This window comes from Vanacampus margaritifer, chromosome 1, assembly GCF_051991255.1.
Source record: "Vanacampus margaritifer isolate UIUO_Vmar chromosome 1, RoL_Vmar_1.0, whole genome shotgun sequence".
In the NCBI taxonomy this organism is placed as follows: Eukaryota; Metazoa; Chordata; class Actinopteri; order Syngnathiformes; family Syngnathidae; genus Vanacampus; species Vanacampus margaritifer.
In genome coordinates this window covers 64,036,614-64,053,546 of record NC_135432.1, presented here as the reverse complement: position 1 = coordinate 64,053,546, position 16,933 = coordinate 64,036,614, and the positions used below count along the sequence as shown (strand labels likewise).

Below are 16,933 nucleotides of genomic sequence, written 5' to 3'. Positions count from 1 at the left end.
CCATTTTTCTGGACGGAAACATGACATTCTAGCAATAACACGAGCATTCTATGTCCACTAACTCGCATAATGTCTCTAATTTTACGTTGAAAATGTTAAATTGGGGGCCTCTTTGGCTCGGCTGTTCCGCAACTACCCATCATGCTGTGCTGCAGTCCTGAACAACCGTGCAGTTATTATGTAACCGGGGGCTGACGTCGGCACCGAACTTTCAGTTTGCTCACATTTGGGACGTGAGGACGCCGCCGGTCTTCACTCTTCGACTCAAAAGCTGTGAGTTCACGTCCTTTTTGTGTTTATGCGTGTCAGGCGACACCTGCGTTAGCCCTCGTGTTAGCATGTAGCGTGTCATGTTTTAAGTCTTCCGGGTTTATAAACTCAACTTTATTACTTCGCGACACGACAGTATCCCCAGTCTTGTAGAAATGTGCCGGCTTTGTGTCTCTAATCCAATGTTATGCTACTGAGCCATTATCTTATCTTGCTTGAAACAGTTTAACGTACAAGTAGCAAGTCTCATTTTCTAACAGCGTTGTGTAGTGTCCGTTTAGTAAGACCAATTTATCTACATAGCACTTGTTCAACCAAAAATTGATAAAATGGATATTATTTGTGCCTGCTTCTTTAGACCTACATGACAACAGCAAACGTGAGACCACAGTACCCTTGTCTCATTCATGCTAACTTAATTTTACTTAAACATACTCTTAAGATGCCATCCCACAAAGCACTATTCTATTAGAAAATTATTTGATTCATTCTTATGGCAGCTTACTTAATTTTTTTTCTACGGGAATGAGTCAGAGATTGTCTGATGCCACCCCACTATAAATTTTAGCAATTTTACTGATATACAAGCACCAGTTGATGGCAGTGACGCCACATTTTACATATGAGATCGGCACAGTTTATTTGTCCAATGGGAGAAACGGCTGCATTTAATGCAACCTAAAAGACGGGAAGAAGAAGAAGTGAGTCTATTCTTTCATTTGGTGTATATTCAAACGTTGAACACAATACCTCGTGGAGCTGTGTTCTAAAATGGTTGCCATCTAAGGGCATTTCCTACCAGTTATCTTCCTTACCTGGAACTTACAAAACTTCCTTGCGTTCCCCTCAGAATGGCTTCCGCTCCACCAAACAATTTCTCCTGGGTGGACCCGGGCAAAGTGGCCGGACTGGCCCTTCCCCGAATGACGGCGGAGTACCAATATCTGCTGGACCATGGCATCCAACACCTGGTGTGCCTGTGCGAGCGCAAGCCACCCTATTATGACACATGTCCCAAATTGCAGCTGCATCACATCAAGATAACCGACTTCACGCCGCCGTCGCCGTCTCAGATTGATAACTTCCTCGCCATTGTGGAGGAGGCCAATGCCAAAGGAGAGGTAAAAGATTTCAGAAAGGATCCAGTGTTCCGGGTTAGCCATGTTTATACTTATTTTTTATTTATTTAATTAATTAATTAATTTATTTATTTACTAAGCCTAACCCTAAAAAAAAATATTCAGTTCATTTTGGCGTAGACAGTGTGGATAAATGCTGATCAATTTGCATTGTTGTGGGGGTAACATGACATCATAATCATAATTCAGTGGTACCTTAAAGGTCAAAGTTTTGCAATTTGGAGTTTGACCCACATTTTTTGATGCCCTAAAACTGAATATGAGTATAGTCTATGTTGCAAACGCACAAAAATTTGTACCACACTCATCAAAAATGGTACTCTAAGGCTAGGTCAGTTTTTAGCATTATTTAATTTAACCCTGGAGAACCCAAGAACCTTTTTCTTCTTTGGAAAATTATGAATTATACATTAAATGACTGCTATAAGTTCACTGAACACCAAAATATATGTTTTTTCAATTTGACCCCTTTTTTTTTAACTAGCTCAAGAGTTGCTAATTTATCAAAATATATATATAAAACATACTCCTAGGCATTCTGCAACATGATATGAAATAGATTAACAAAAAAACCCACAATTTTACCATCTGATGGTTTGCTAAGAAGATGGTTTTGTTTGGATTGATTTCCAGCTCAACAAAACAGCATGTTTGTTGCCAGCCATCTTGTCACCACCACTCTGGCTCATGTAAGTGCAATGTTCATCCACTAGATGGCCCCATGCAGGGGTCAGAAGTGGCACTTTTGAAGCTAAATTTGTAAAAAAAAAAGGTCTTTGTTATTTGAGTAGCAGAATTTATAGGGGCCAAATTTGACCCCGTGGGTTCTCCAGGGTTAAAAGACTGCGAGTGTGAATAGTTGTCTGGATGTGTCTACCCGACCGACATCTCCAGGCTCATCTGTGACCTTGAACTAATATTTGCGATATTGAAAATGGATGGCTGAATTTCCAAGAATGATTTCAAGGTGAACCGTTTATATAGAGCCACATTTGATTTGGCCTTACTGACACTTGTCCCCCGTCTAGGGTGTGGCCGTCCACTGCATGCACGGCCATGGAAGAACGGGCACCATGCTGGCCTGCTACTTGGTGAAGACGAGGAAAATATCCGGCATCGACGCCATCAACGAGATCCGCCGACTGCGCTCGGGCTCCATCGAAACCCACGACCAAGAAAAGGCAGTGGTACAGTTTTACCAACGCATTAAATAGATCGAGGCAAGCACAAGTGTTGTAATTGACACCCCGCCTAAAAAGATTTATAATTGCGTAGAGATGCCACAAGAGGGCAGCAAAGCACTACTTTATTATTATTATTATTATTATTATTATGTAGTTACTTCCTTTATCATATACTGGAGGTTCCCAAAGAATCAGCGTAATATGGGAATCGCAAATATTTGGGGAACTCTGTAAGAGAAATCAACATTGATGTAAAAGATGAAATACTTTTTTTATTGAATATAAAATTGAGACTTTAAACACAATCAAGCCAAAAAGAAAGTGACGTTGAAGGATACTAAGATCAAGTGTAGTACCACATTTAAAGTCTGACATGTCTAAGCTCTATCTCGACATAACTTTGTATGGACATTTAAAAAAGTTTTGCAAAGTTTAAGCCTTGATTTATGCAGTGGATGCCAGCGAAAACAGACGCTGACGCTCTTTGAACGGGAGCTTCTCGGGAGCCGACATCCCTCGCGCTCCGTCTTCACGGCACCTGTGGATCAATACAGTTTGTTTTTTTTCTTAACACTTGACTTTTCATTATGGGAAACAAAACACACAACCTCAAGTTCTCAGGGATTGCTTGCAATCAGAAAAAGCTATTGTAGTTCTCTGTTTCACACAAAACAATAATTTGTCATTTTTCTTAGCACTCACTCTGGAAACGCCGTGTTGTCTTGTAGCCGTACACTTGATATGTAATCTGCCAAAAAATAGAAATGACATTAAAATCCCGAGTGATAAGAAAGCACGATGTGTTCTGAATCGGTTTTCCGGTACCTGTTTTCTCATCTTTTGGGACGGCAAGACTTTTGGTCTGCTCTTTCAAATCGTCGTTTGCATTCCCTGTTGGGTTTTTCTTTTTCTGGAAGACAAAAAAAAGCTTTGATACATTTCATCATTTTTTATATATGCATAAAATGTAATCAATGCAGCACAGGAGGAAAAAGTCTAAGATGCACAAGAATGACTCCAATTGTTTGACTTTCCTGTTTGTATCTTTTGTACACCAAAAATGTCAGTAGACCCACTGCACTCTTCAGTCATTTAACGGTCTTGGCAAATAAAACAATATCAGGTTTTAATCTGATCTATCTTGATGGGTCTTTTAAAAAAATGCCATAAACAACATTGACATTTCCTTTGTGAACGTCTTTGACAAATTTGTTATTATCCATTTCCGTTACCTGAGATTGGAATGAGCGGAACCACTGACAATAAATCGATTGCAGGAACATTTCACGTGACGATCCGATAGTGTCTTGTTGCTCTTTTGTCTCACTTTGCATAATCTAAAACAACTGGGTCAAAAATAACTCAAATTGTGGACCGACCCAACGATTTGGTTCATTTGTTTAAACCAAAAATATTGGGTCAAATGAATAACCCACAAAACAACCCACTTTTGTGAGACCACTTTTGGGTTATTTATTAAAACCCCAAATTGGGTCAACAGAATAATCCATAAATTAGCCTTTTTTATTTTTGTTTTTGTTTTTACAATTGTTTTGTGGATCAACTCAACTTTTTGGGTTTAGCATATAAACCAAAAAGTTAGATCAAAACAATAACCCAAAACTCAGACTTTTGGGTTGTTTAGTGGGTTATTCATTTTGACAAACAAAAAATAAAAAAATAATTTTTTGTGTTGTTTTTTTAACAAAACAACACAATTTTGGTAGTTGTTTTATGTGTTATTCATTTGACCCAACTTTTTGGTTTAAATGATTTTTGACTTAATTTTGGTTATTTTTTTACCCAAATGTTTTCAGTGTGTACTTTATGTCAGGATTTCCTACGTTTCCAGAACTCTTTGCGCCATCTGGATCCCAGCATCCAGCGCCGTGTGAGCTTCTTCCAGGTTGAATGCGCTTACCTGAGCTCTTTTCTCCAGCTCTTGTATCATCACCATCATGTCCAAGTCCTCGTCATGCTCGTCCTCCTCGTCCTCCCCCCGTTGTTGGATCTCTTGCAGCCTCTTCTGAAACTGCCACTCCAGGCTCAGGTTTCCCAGTCGTTCGTTCTCCTTCGCGCTGAGCTCGGCTTTGGCCTGAAGCGCCCTTATTTCCTGCTCCAGGAGTTGGACCACGTGCAGCTTTGAGGTCTCGTTCAGTTCCCGGAGGGCTTTAGGTTCCACCGGACAAGCGCTCGGCTTGTGTTGGGTCGGTGGTTCCTGGAAGGAAACGTGCTTTGTGGGAGTAATGCTCACTTGAGGTTTGGCCGCATGTTGCTGGGAAAGCCGCAATTGCAGAGGCAGCTTTTTCTCAGCAGGAATAGGACACATGTTGTTGATGTGAGGTTTTGGACTCCTTTGATTCGAGTGTCCGTTGACGTGGAGGGTCTGACTTGACCTCAGTGCCACAAGACCGGAGCGATGTTGGAATGTGGTAAGCGGAGGGTGGCCATGAGAAACCACCGGCCTGGTCACGGGGATGTCTATGCGTACGGGTTGGATCGAAGGCGTCGGCGTGGGCTGTTGTGAAAAGGGGGTCTTCCAGACTCCGGCGCGGGTTCCCTGCTGCCCTTTGACCGGACAGCAGTTGTCAGCAAAGACGTTTTGGGTGGAGAAGCTCGGGCGAATGGGAAGGTGCGAGTGGTAGTTTTGTTTGGCGCCTCGGCCATGCCAGATAGTCTGGCTTTTGTCCAGCAGGGGGCCTCCTGTGTCCACGCACAAGTTCTCCTGTGAAAGAGCTTGACGCTAGAGAGGGAAAGGGAAGATTGTGTGTTGTTATGACTTTTTTGAGGAAATAAACAAATGGGTCATAATTGTTTACTGCGGTTAAAACCCTCTTTCACCTTGTCATGTTCCATTTTTGTCAACGTAGCAACATGGTCTGTAGTTTTCGCTAAAGTTTTTTTGCTTCTTTTTTACTTCATTGTTTTTACTTTCATTAGTGTAAGGTATCTGTTTTTATTTTTTAAAATCCCAAATTTCACTTTCTTTGCACAGTTGTAAAGCAACCTAAAGTCTCACGACAGCTACGTGGACTTCTTAAATTAAAACGTAATTCTTCTCCATGCTCAGCAGAAGGTATTGCCATTTCTTAGAATCAAAATGGTCGTTAATTCGCTCCATTGATGTTTGTTGTAAGCCAATAAACACCTCTTCTGAAAACCAAGATATTACACAAAATTGCTCTGACTTGTTGTTGTTCTTTAAGACAATTCAGAGTATTTTTTAATTTATATTTACAATCATGAAAATATATGCTGATGTCAATGTTTGTGTAACACTTAAATGATAACCCATTACTTCATTATCATCATCACTAAATCATTTAACCAGTTACTTCAGTTACAGGAATTTAAAGTTTGTGGAGTTTTTATCATGTCCTTGATATTTAACTCATTCACTGCCATTGACGGCTATAGACGTCAAAAATTCATTTGAACTATTTCTATTAGTTTAACATTTTTTCTCACTTTTGTTAACAAGAGTATGAAAACCTAAGATTTTTTTATTGTACATTTAGAACAAATTTGTGATTAATCGTGAGTTAACTTGTAAAGTCATGCAATTAATTATGATTTTAATTGCCCGACGCTCCTAATTTTTAATTGTAATTAATCGCATGACTTCGATAGTTAACTCGCGATTAATCACAAATTTGTTCTAAATGTACAATAAAAAAAATTCTAGGTTTTCATACTCTTGTTAACAAAAGTGAAAAAAAATTTAAACTAATAGAAATTGTTCAAATGAATTTTTGACGTCAATAGCCGTCAATGGCAGTGAATGAGTTAAGAAGAATTGATGTTCCATAATTAATCAATTCAATACAGTTCAATTAATCAATTAAACTGAAGCGAATCTGAAAAAAAAAATCGAAGCTCAAATCAAACTGAACTCTTCTGAAACGAAATCGAATTGATTGACAAAATTAGAATCGAGGGCCATGTACCCAACCCTATGTAATTGTAGTGCAATACTGATGAATTTACCATAAAGGTCCTTTTGTTAACAGCACTTTGTCCTCCCAAAGGCCTCAAAGACACCTGAAACATTTGCTGCGGTCGACTGGATGCAGATGTGTTCTTGTCCTCAGATTTGGGGGTCGGGAGCGTCAAATATTCTCGATGAAATGTCTTATAACAACAGACAAAAGGGGTGTGCTTGTGTGGCATAGAAACAATCCAGAGCGACTGAATCTTGTTAAGGAGGAGAAAAAAAATCATACGTCAGTGCAAAGGTTGGAAACTGACTTGTTCCCTCGCACATCTCGGTTGGCGAGCTCATCTCCATCCTCCAGGGCAAAATCTGCCAGAATACGCAGGAAAAATAAATAAAAAACTAAAAATACCGCACTCGTTCATGTGACACCCCCTTTAGCGTATTTCACACTCATTGCAACACCAGAACGGACATCACCCACCGGCCATGTTGGGGTTGGAGCGGTAAAATTGCCTGTTCTTCTGCATGATCTGCGCATTCTTTTTCCCGCCGCGGCCGTGCCGAACCCCCGGCTGCTCTGGTTGAACAGGATCCTCGACGATGTACAGAGGAATTTCCTTACAATTTGCTGCGATGTGGCTGTTACCACCCACTTCAGGATGAGAGTGTTCATCAGAATTTTCAAACATCCCCGTTTATGTTAATGTTTTTTTTTTTTACCCGAAGTCCGAGTGGGGACGGGATCGCCCAGCAGAGCCCCAAGGCCGTGGAAGCTGGCGCCTAACTTAGCCACTTTTAAGGTCACAATAGAGCCGGTTTGCATCATGATTGCCGCCGCCCTAAACCGGACGAAACATCAAAATGCGGAAAAGGATCTCTGGAACTTCTGTGGGTTTGGGGTCAGCGAGGTGGCCAGTACCTTTCCTGGCTGAGGCCGAGCAAGCTTTGACCATCCACGCTGAGCAGCTGGTCCCCCGCTGTCAATAGGCCATTCTGTAAAAATTGGAAACATTTCAGAAACTGTAGCCCCCCACTCCATGGAATAACTTGGGCTTGTCTGAACCCACCATCTCAGCTGGTCCTCCCTTGACAATCGACTTGATGTAAATCCCAAGGTGGTCTTGGCCTGCGCCCTGAGGCATAATTACATCAAGGATGCTAATCAGATCAGACATTTGGCGAGATGACAGTGGTTCTTGTGCACGGGTTGTTGGTGAAAAGATGTTTTTGTCAGGGTTGCCACGGTTACCTTGGCAGCCACAATGCTGACCCCCATGCCACAGTTGAGAGGTTTCTTCAGGGTGACTGTAACAGTCTCTGGCTCGCTCTGGTTGTTTTAATGATGAGGGAAGAAAAATGAGAACACCCGTAAGACTGTCTCCAGCTCCTGATGCCACTCGCTAGGCCACACCCCTTAAAGGTACACAGAGAGCTTCTGCTTATTTTATGTCTAGTGTAGTATATACCAAGTATGGAGTTTCTGGTTCAGTGAAGAAGATGGTCCAATCGCCTTTCGGGTTCTGCTGGGAAGTTAGATAGCAGAGACCTACAAAGAAATGGAATGGATCTCTATTGTCATCCCACATGTAGAAAAGATAAGAAAAGAAACCACTACGCAGTTTTATTTTGTACAATTCAAACCTTTTACTTGTCCATTACCTCTCTTGCTAATGGGCTCCAGAAACTCCCAAAAGCCGGGAGGGATTCCTCTCACGTTGTCGCAGGAGTATCCCCCATCCGGCAGCAGGAAGGGCAAGTGAAGGTCGAGCTTCTCCTCCAGCTGGACATCTCGGCCGTCCTGATGAATTAGGTTGTCCGCCGAGGCCTCTGCGGCCGTGACCACGACGCCGATCAAATCCTGCAGCAAGATGGTGGACAGCTGAGGCGTCGCATCAATAAAGATGGTCAAAAGTAAAGATTCTCAGGAGTTGGACTCGTCATAGCAATCAAGAAAGTCACAGTGGTGGTAGAGGTTGGTAGTGTTCTTTTTTGTGTGTTGTCTGGGCAAAGGAACAACAACTTACCGCTGGGATGTGAGGCTCATTGGGGGCGTAGAAGTAACCACTTAACAAAGCTTGCAGCTGCAGTGAATTCAGCTTGAAACAGGTGTTCTGGATATCATTCACATCTTGTGCGGTGTATTTATTCATGGTCAGGAGCGTGGTTGCCTGTTTAAAAAAAAAAAAAGAAGTTTAGCCTGGGTTTTTAGTGGACTCTGTATCTGGTGAATGGCTGTAAAACAAACCCATACTATTCAAAGAACAAACTTTGGGGTTTCATCCCGTTGGCTGTACAACAAAACCCAAACCTGAATGACATGTCCCAGGTGGCAGTCAGCAGCCAGCTCCAGGCCCTGCCTCTCCGCCCAGGCTTCTATGCCGGTCAACCTCTGGCGGAGAGCCGCCCCCCAGTAGTGCGAGCGCAGGCCCGGGGTGCTGGCGTCGGGGCTCATGAGGCGGTTGAAGAGCCAGGCGCTGATGAAGTGGAAGAGCTGGGAGAAGAGCTGAATAGCGAGGGCCGGGTTGACCTGGTAGCGGCGCAACAGCGACATGGTATTCATCAAGGTGTTCAGCACCAGCTCTGGAACGACCGCGATGCAGAAATGAAATGTTGAAAAGCGCAAGTTTCAAGAGACTCGACAGAAGCACTATCACGCTAAAGCCAAACGTTAAACATAACCGCAGCGGTTAGTAAACTTAGTAACTTAGTGCCAGGCAATTGTGATTGTTGCAGGATGTTTTTACCTATCCCAGCAGGAAGAGGACCATGTTGCTCAGGATCAATCAAAAAGGTTGGCAAATTCTTGCTGAGCTCAATCTGTACACACTGAATCAGTTGACTAGGGTGATATAAACACATGGAGTCAAAAAACTAATTAGATGGATTTGATTCAAATCTGCGCAAAGAGACGAGAACGTTTACCTGTAAGCTTTGTGCACAAGGTGGGACAGATTCAGCTGACTTTGTTGCGTGAGCCTGCTGAGGTCCTTGTCGTGTTTGAGGAAGTTTAGCAGCTCTGAAGTGTTAGCCATCCAGAAGGCGAGAGCGCTGGCGATGTCCTGCTGCCTCTGGAAGATGAACAGAACGTGTCCTTGACCTCGAACCGGGAATGGGATCAAAAGACAAGTCTCAAGTCTAAACCTTTCCAGCCACAAAACTCTCAAGTCATTTTGTCTTAGTCCAGTCACAGCTTATCAGTGATGGGCCAAGGATTTTTGTCCGTCGGCTTTCAGTGGCGACATACCCAACTACTTCTACCTCTTAATCCATAAGGCCACAATTGGAGAGATCATGAATACGATACAGAAAGGCACACTACATTATGATCCCTACATTTGACCTATCACACACTGGAACATCGCCCAGGGAGCAGTTCGTGGAACTGCTCAAGGACACTGCAGTCATGTGTCCGGGGATAGTCTTGAACCGGAGTCCCCACGGAGGCAGATGACTATCTTAAGCATTTGGCCACAACTGCCCACTAGTGATAAGGGTATGCTCCCTGGACTTACCTGGATGACCTTGCTTGTCGCAGCCACCATTTTGTCTGCCATGGAGGTTACGCCGCCAATCGATGCATCCAGACGTCGCAGAGCAAAACGGCCCGCGGCGTAGAGGGCGTACGCTGGCGAGAGCTTGAAGTCAATCGTGGAGCTGTTGGCGTAATTTATGACCGCTGTCAGGAAGGCCTCCTCAGCTGAAACGTCACATGAGGACATGGAGAAAACCACATTGTACTGGATTGGGAAAGACCTCCAGTAAGACCACTAAAAGATAATCCCCTGCAGCATTAGTCATGATTTATACTTTTTAAAATCACTTGAGAGTAATACATGATCCAACAGTTCTCTTAAATTAGGCCCTGGATGCGGAAGACCTTACGTATCCAAATCTGTGTTGTCATTGTTGTTACTGCTTTTCTGGTTCATATTCCTCCATGTTGCTGCTGTCTGTATTTTTCTGCTTTAAAAGTCTCTAAAAGTTGTCAATCAATTCATCAAGATCTCAAAGCACGGTTGACTTATCCCTATTTCCATCTTTGGTCCGTGGAGGTTAAAATAGATAAAATGGCTTATAGGAGGCAAAAATACAAGGTACCGGTATGTGTTTTTGAAGAATACGCTATTACAGATACCTGAAAAATTTGGTTACTTCTCCACCAGCACCCTGTAGTTGTACTCACAGTGATCGCAAAGATGAATTCCTAGCGGTAAACCAAGCTGGTCGAAGAAGTCAGGCCGGGCACCGTCTGTGGGGTTTAATAGTCATATAATCATTATAAAAGCAATAACCTGAAGCCACCATGCTTACAGGATGTATGTAGACTGATGACTAACTTGTTTCCGCCTGCCACTCTTGCTTTTTCTTCCCCGTGCACTGATCCGGTGTTGTTGGATTGCAGTTTGATGGGTTTTCACTTGCCCTAAATATTTGTTTAACTAGTTAAGGGGTCTTCTCAGAAATTTAATTGCAGTCATTATACAGTATATATATATATATATATATATATATATATATATATATATTTTACCCGTTCTTGTCCTCTTCAGACACTTTGTTTTTCTTCTTGTCTTTTCTCGATAGTGTCCTCTTGAAGGTTTGTATGACGCCCCCCTTTTCCTTGTTGTGACAGCTCTCCTTTATTGATCACAAAGATTTTGACATTTTCAGAAAATATCTCCCAAATGTCTAATTGAACGTTGCAGCGTGCGGGCTTACCTCGAGTGTGTCCTTGCTTTGCTTGAGCACGAACCGTCCTTCTCGGTTGTCTGAGTTCCAGTTTAACTGAACCACCAAAGGTCTCTCATCTGGGTCCAGTTTGCGTACTTCTTGTGCACGCGACACAGAAACCACAAGTTGTAACATCGGAGCGGCGCCGCTTTCGGACTATTAGTCGTTTCTCACCCTTACTGCCGTGCATCTCATACAAGGAATAGCAAGTGCTCAGCATTTTCATATCGGGACGGAATTTCTCGGCTAGAGTCTTGACCACCTCGCTGGTCGAAGCGTTGCTGCAAAAACGCAGGCACTTGGTAGCAACGTTTCCCCCGGCACGATCTTCTAAGTAGAAACGCATCACACCCTGAAACACTAGATTCTAATAGCAAAGAAATAAAACATTGTTTAGGCTATGATCATTTTGCAGAGGGTAGTCTAGGTTAAAACACCTGGGATTGCGACTTCAGCTATTGTAGTGAAGAGAAGGCAAAATGATAGTTGACTGGGAAAACGTAAAAGAAAAAAAAAATACCAGAAACAAAAATGATTGGAACAATCTATTTAGCAATGAGATTCTAAATGATACTGTAAGAACTTGGAGCCAGTCACAAGAGGGTGTCATGCCGTATCACCTCATACATGACAAAACTCCTTTCAGATCTGCTTTTCAGTTCAGAGCTACCTAAAGCACAAAACCTTATAACAAATACAGGAGAGTCCACAACTTTTACACCTGTTGTACACAATCTTCGTAGAATCAGCCCCATGGCATTCAATCCATTAGTCAGCACACAATTTAACGCTCTTTGGGATTTTAGTAAACCACGCTCAAGGTGTCAAATATAGCGTACGGTGCCGGTAGCACAGTTCTTGGTAACTCCGGGTTACTTACTGCGTCCGGTTCGCTTATTTCAAACAAGTCCAGCCTGTTGTTATTCCACTGTCTGATGACGTTGGCCAGCTTTGCCCGATCTTCCTCGGCCGGCATTTTGCACCGGCGAATGTTTACCTCAAGATCACTTCCGGAATTGAGCGAGACAAACTTTCCCAACTGTCCTCGTCCTTCTTTGCTTGTGCTTTAAACTCACTGCGCCCCCTCAGCAAGGTCTTAACATAATTGCCTACTTCATCCCCTCTTCGCAGCCCCTCTCCAAGCCCCCCCCTGCCCCCCATTTAACGGGTCAGCGGAGCTTCGTTATGTGTGGGGAAATTTTTCCTAATCGGACATCTATCGTACTTCATAGGCATGTCATTTCTGTCCTTATGCTTCTGCATTGTTGGTCAATAGCACAAACTCATCATGACTGCAGTTTGATCTTAAAATCCATTTACGATTGTTGTTTGTTTTCGTCATGTGATTCTCAGGTTGTCAAACGTTCTCTCATCAGAGGAAGAGTATTATTATTATTTTTTGCGATTTGAGGGGAAACCCACTTCTCATACCAGGGATCTTCAGCACAGTTAATGCGTACAGGTCATCCCATTCAGTTGACGCGACGTATGTGGGGCAGCTTTTGTTGGCCTTCCCTCAGCCTTTTCTGGGAAAACGTTCAGTGGGACAAAAGCTTGAACAAAAACATGCATCAATTAGATATACAGTGTACAAATAGACGTCTTTAACAATCACTGGTATTGTTGTCTGGACTTTAGAAAGAAAGCAAAAAAAGGCAGATGCTAAAGAGGTTGGACTTAATCTCGCAATTCACTTTATTGGTTTTTGAAAAATAGACATGATTCCAAAAATGAGTCATGAGAATAAAGTAACAGACGATGATGCCATACATCAATATCTTGGACATTTCATAACTTGTTTTGAGAACACTACAGTAGAGGGATAAGCCTTGTAAACACAATCAATTAAACACATAACTGGATGTTCTTGAAATGATCAAACTTTGACACACTGGATACATTAGATCGCCAAAACACTCAAAACTGTCAAGGATAGTGCTTCCGATTGGAGCTCAACCGGGCTTTTTCCCTGGGAAGAGTTTGTCAAAGAATTTTCTCAAAATGGCCTGCTCCTTGTTACATTTCTAGCATGGGTCTTTGAGAGTTTTTTATTATAGACCTGTTCATCAAACTTTATGTTGAGCGGTGAAATTGGTGTTGGGGCGCTAATCTTTTCAAACTTTCCTCGAGCTACTATTTGGGTGCGCTTTCTAGGGGGTTTGGGACAGGGCACCTGAAATACAATAAATGTCTCTAGGATACATGAGTAAATGACCGAAAGAGCATGTGACTCCCCGCGGAAAGCCAATTCGTTTGTCAAGAATAATTCAGTTCCAAAAGGGCCTGATAATACTGTACATAATGATGGCTGAAATCTTCTTGAGGCGCCCTCCTCTCATCATGTCGAGACGTTTGTATCTTTGGATTGGTTTTGTTTTCTACAAGAAGCCACAAAAGTGGAGAAGAGAACATTAGAGGTGGTTCAAGTGGATGCCACATTCTGGAGGTATGGGCTACATACAAAAACAAACCAGTTTTTGACATCTAACACTAATTGTTTTGATACCAACACGGCACACCACACACATAAACTCATTCACTGCCAACCCGCCCAGTTCGTCCGTCCGTCTTCTTCCGCTTATCCGGGGTCGGGTCGCGGGGGCAGCAGCTTTAGCAGGGAAGCCCAGACTTCCCTCTCCCCAGCCACTTCAGCCAGCTCATCCGACGGGACCCCAAGGCGTTCCCAGGACAGCCGAGAGACAACCCGCCCAGTTAAACTGCATATTTGGCATCTCTAGCCGCCAATGAAAATGTGCTACAAGGCATCCAAAATGCGAAGAAGAGTAACTCTTTGACTGCCAAAAACGTTAAATAACGTTTAGTAAAATCCTATGGAGGACTGCCAAAGACGTTAAAAGACGTTTTTTTTTTAAACAGAGGTGAAACTAACCATTTTCTATTGTTGATTACTGAAAAACGGAATAAGGTAGAAACAAACTTTTTTTTCTGATGAAAGATGAGAGTTCAATCTTTCATTTGGTAGTATGTGTGTTTCCATAGTCCAAACACAACATTTTCTGTGGACCTTGAAAGATCAGTCAAAATGCTTAAATCGGCTGGCACCCACGGCATCCCTTTTCTGAAAACGTCTGGCAGTCAAAGAGGTAGTAGTAAAAAAAAAAAAAGGTACCTCCTTAGATTCTCCATGTCCTCGATGGTCTCTGGTAACGCAACTCCTTTCATCTCCGGCAACAAAGTCACCAAGCCGCAGTTAACCACCGACATAACCCCTTCAACAACAAAAACACACACAGGATTGCTAGTACTGCCTCATTCGTTCATAAATGGCATCTGACATGGACATGGTATCAAGTTGGCGGGACGTTCGACAGTACCATAGACACAAAATGGCAGCTCCTGCCAGAAGGTTGCCAGCCTGTAAAGCAGCAACGGGGCCACGACGACACCAGCGTCGCAGGCCGATGAACACACGCACACGCCCAGATTTCTATGCAAATAGACATGGTCATAAAAGTAGTAACTTCATGAGTAAGTAAAGTTAATTGTAATATTTTTTTTCTGTACCACCTACACTACTCACAAAACCTTAGGGATCTTGATCCCTCTGGTCAATTTTAGGTTGAAGGATCAAGGAGGCAAAATAGTTTAGAGAAGGTCAAATTAAGATGACCTGGAAAGGTCATAGTGGATTTCAGGTTTGTCCTGAAATATCCCAAACCTTTTGTGAGTAGTGTCTACGTTAACAAAAGACAGAGGACGTACTGTTGCACAAGAATGGCCAAAATATTTGATGACATTTATAGTGTCTATAATAATGACTCACAACTCTTATTCTGGTCATTGGTTATTGCTCCAGATAACCCATTTACAATATTGCCTTTATCAGAAACATAGCGGAAGATTGATATCTTTGAGAGTTTGTCTGAGGACAAACGCAGCAAAGTAGTGTTTATTACATCTGCCTATCTTGTTTCGAACCTTTGCTCCAGCCTTCCTAAGTGGTGTCTATTTGAGTTTGTTTGTATGTGTACTGAGGACCGGTCCGGGGGCCTATCCTGCCTTTCTCCCAAAGTCAGCTGGGATAAGTGCACGATAGAAAATCATTGGACGGATGAGTGTATCTGAGTTTCAGACTTAGAAGAATTGTTACTTCATCCTTTTAATTTTGTAAACCTGCTGTACCGCTTCATTCTGGCAGCAAACGCCCATAGACAATCATCACTTTCACACCTCAGAGTGGTGGGATACAGCTCCGTGTTTGCAAAGCTGAGCGTCTCTAGTGCAATAGCAACGGCAAGCCTCCCGGTGAACGCCACAGCTTTTTTCAACCAGGAAAACTCTGCGGAGAAGGTCCCGTTACAGAAATGAGGATTATGTCACATGAGCAGCGGCGGGGCTCACCTCCAAACCTACCCGAGGAAATGAAGGGCGCGGCCAGGCAGGCGAGGCCTCCGATTAAATTGGTGCTCGCCAACAGGGGGCGGCGGCCGATTCGGTCAACCAGCAGGTAGAAAATGAGACCCGTGGGGAGCTCCACCACCGAAGAGATGAAGAAGTCCAGGAAGTGGTTGTCACCCGTGATCCCCAGTCGCAAAACCAGGCCGTAGAACACTATACTGCTTGAAAACCTGCAGATGGGGAATGAAGGCAAACGCTTGACTGTGGGAAGGAGTCGGGTCCAACCGCGAGGATCATCAAACTGACTTGCCAGGCATAAATTAAAATGAATGTGTTCCTCCTGATGAAGGGTGTCCTAAACAAGTCCAGAAAAGATACAGCATGTTGTTGTTTCTTCTCCAGAGGAATCATCTGAAGTGAACCCAAATATGTAGCTGTGTATTTTGATCATGGTTCTTAAATAAAAAATTATCATGCAGTCATCACAAAAAGTTATGGATGTTTGGCCTTTGGATGAAATTTTAGGATCAACCTAAATGCACTCTAACCTTTCAAAGGTCGTCTTTCAGCACTTTATGCACAACTTGCTGTTCCCTAAAACGGAGCTGAACAGTAAAATTCACTCGAGGTATTTGAGCCCCAAAAAAAATCCCAAGGACGTCCACTTCTATGCTTTTGTGACTTTTCCGGTCTCTCTATCTCTACAACCTGCTGATGGAACTCCGTGACCATCTCTGCGGTCACTTCCTTCTGAGAACATCCCATTTTGAACCTTCACAATAGTTAGACAAGGCCAATTTAAGTTAAGCATCTTAGGTACATTCTGAAATTTCACCCAAAGTCCAATTTGTGACTAGCGCACCTCCTCGAAGTTCTGTGGCAAGCTTCTCCCGTTGCACTTGGCGACATCGGACATGACCTTCATGGCCTCGGAGTTCCTCTTTTGAGAGAAGAGCCAGCGTGGAGACTCTGGAACTATCTTGATCAAACACGTCTTTAATGGATGCCCTGAATTTGAATATGGATGGAGTAGAGCAGTGAATATAGTTACCAGTAGTATGGGATGAAGAGGAACAAGGGTAGCGTCATGATGAGTTGCAAAGTCTTCCAGGAGGGCACCAGGTAAGCCAAACCAGGCAGGATCACCATTCCAATGGAGAAGAAGGACCGGCACACCATGGACACAAATCTCCTGGTGTTTGAGCTGAATAACTCAAACACTGAATTTGGATTAGATTGACGAATTCTTTGAGACATTTGGAAAAGCCCGACAATTCTTTGTCCTAGAACAGGTTTCACTCAATTTGAGAGGA

General features: G+C 43.0%; 3 protein-coding genes across 5 annotated transcripts in view; 1 reads left to right on the top strand and 2 right to left on the bottom strand.

Moving 5' to 3' along the window:
- The first annotated feature begins 136 nt into the window (after positions 1–136).
- On the top strand, positions 137–3,885 carry dusp23b (dual specificity phosphatase 23b). Its single transcript, XM_077560176.1, has 3 exons — positions 137–273; positions 1,121–1,391; positions 2,438–3,885. The coding sequence occupies exons 2-3, from the start codon at positions 1,122–1,124 to the stop codon at positions 2,621–2,623; spliced, it is 456 nt and encodes a 151-aa protein (XP_077416302.1). The 5' UTR covers positions 137–273; position 1,121; the 3' UTR covers positions 2,624–3,885.
- Positions 2,846–12,330, bottom strand: afdnb (afadin, adherens junction formation factor b). Of its 2 annotated transcripts, none has more exons than XM_077560174.1 (24): positions 12,142–12,330; positions 11,436–11,628; positions 11,250–11,359; positions 11,062–11,168; positions 10,868–10,953; positions 10,714–10,779; positions 10,043–10,227; positions 9,453–9,598; positions 9,275–9,369; positions 8,839–9,110; positions 8,555–8,698; positions 8,190–8,388; positions 7,997–8,076; positions 7,780–7,857; positions 7,598–7,663; positions 7,450–7,523; positions 7,251–7,369; positions 7,012–7,182; positions 6,817–6,896; positions 6,581–6,724; positions 4,515–5,336; positions 3,419–3,503; positions 3,296–3,341; positions 2,846–3,131 (listed from the first exon to the last, which is right to left on the bottom strand). In XM_077560174.1, the coding sequence occupies exons 1-24, from the start codon at positions 12,235–12,237 to the stop codon at positions 3,038–3,040; spliced, it is 3,558 nt and encodes a 1,185-aa protein (XP_077416300.1). In that variant the 5' UTR covers positions 12,238–12,330; the 3' UTR covers positions 2,846–3,037. The 2 variants fall into 2 exon arrangements, with proteins under 2 accessions (XP_077416300.1, XP_077416301.1); XM_077560175.1 differs by having other exon boundaries at positions 11,250–11,356.
- A 639-nt stretch (positions 12,331–12,969) lies between these two features.
- The window catches only part of slc22a3 (solute carrier family 22 member 3), a 5,571-nt gene continuing 1,607 nt past the window's right edge, over positions 12,970–16,933 (bottom strand). The window contains exons 4-11 of one of the 2 annotated variants that reach the window (XM_077560172.1): positions 16,672–16,840; positions 16,483–16,600; positions 15,931–16,031; positions 15,624–15,850; positions 15,453–15,561; positions 14,597–14,709; positions 14,392–14,491; positions 12,970–13,639 (exon numbers count right to left, since the gene is read on the bottom strand). In XM_077560172.1, the coding sequence (XP_077416298.1) occupies positions 13,600–13,639; positions 14,392–14,491; positions 14,597–14,709; positions 15,453–15,561; positions 15,624–15,850; positions 15,931–16,031; positions 16,483–16,600; positions 16,672–16,840 (977 nt within the window). In that variant the 3' untranslated portion in view covers positions 12,970–13,599. The remainder of the gene's footprint in view (positions 13,640–14,391; positions 14,492–14,596; positions 14,710–15,452; positions 15,562–15,623; positions 15,851–15,930; positions 16,032–16,482; positions 16,601–16,671; positions 16,841–16,933) is intronic. The other variant, XM_077560173.1, reaches the window with a different exon arrangement.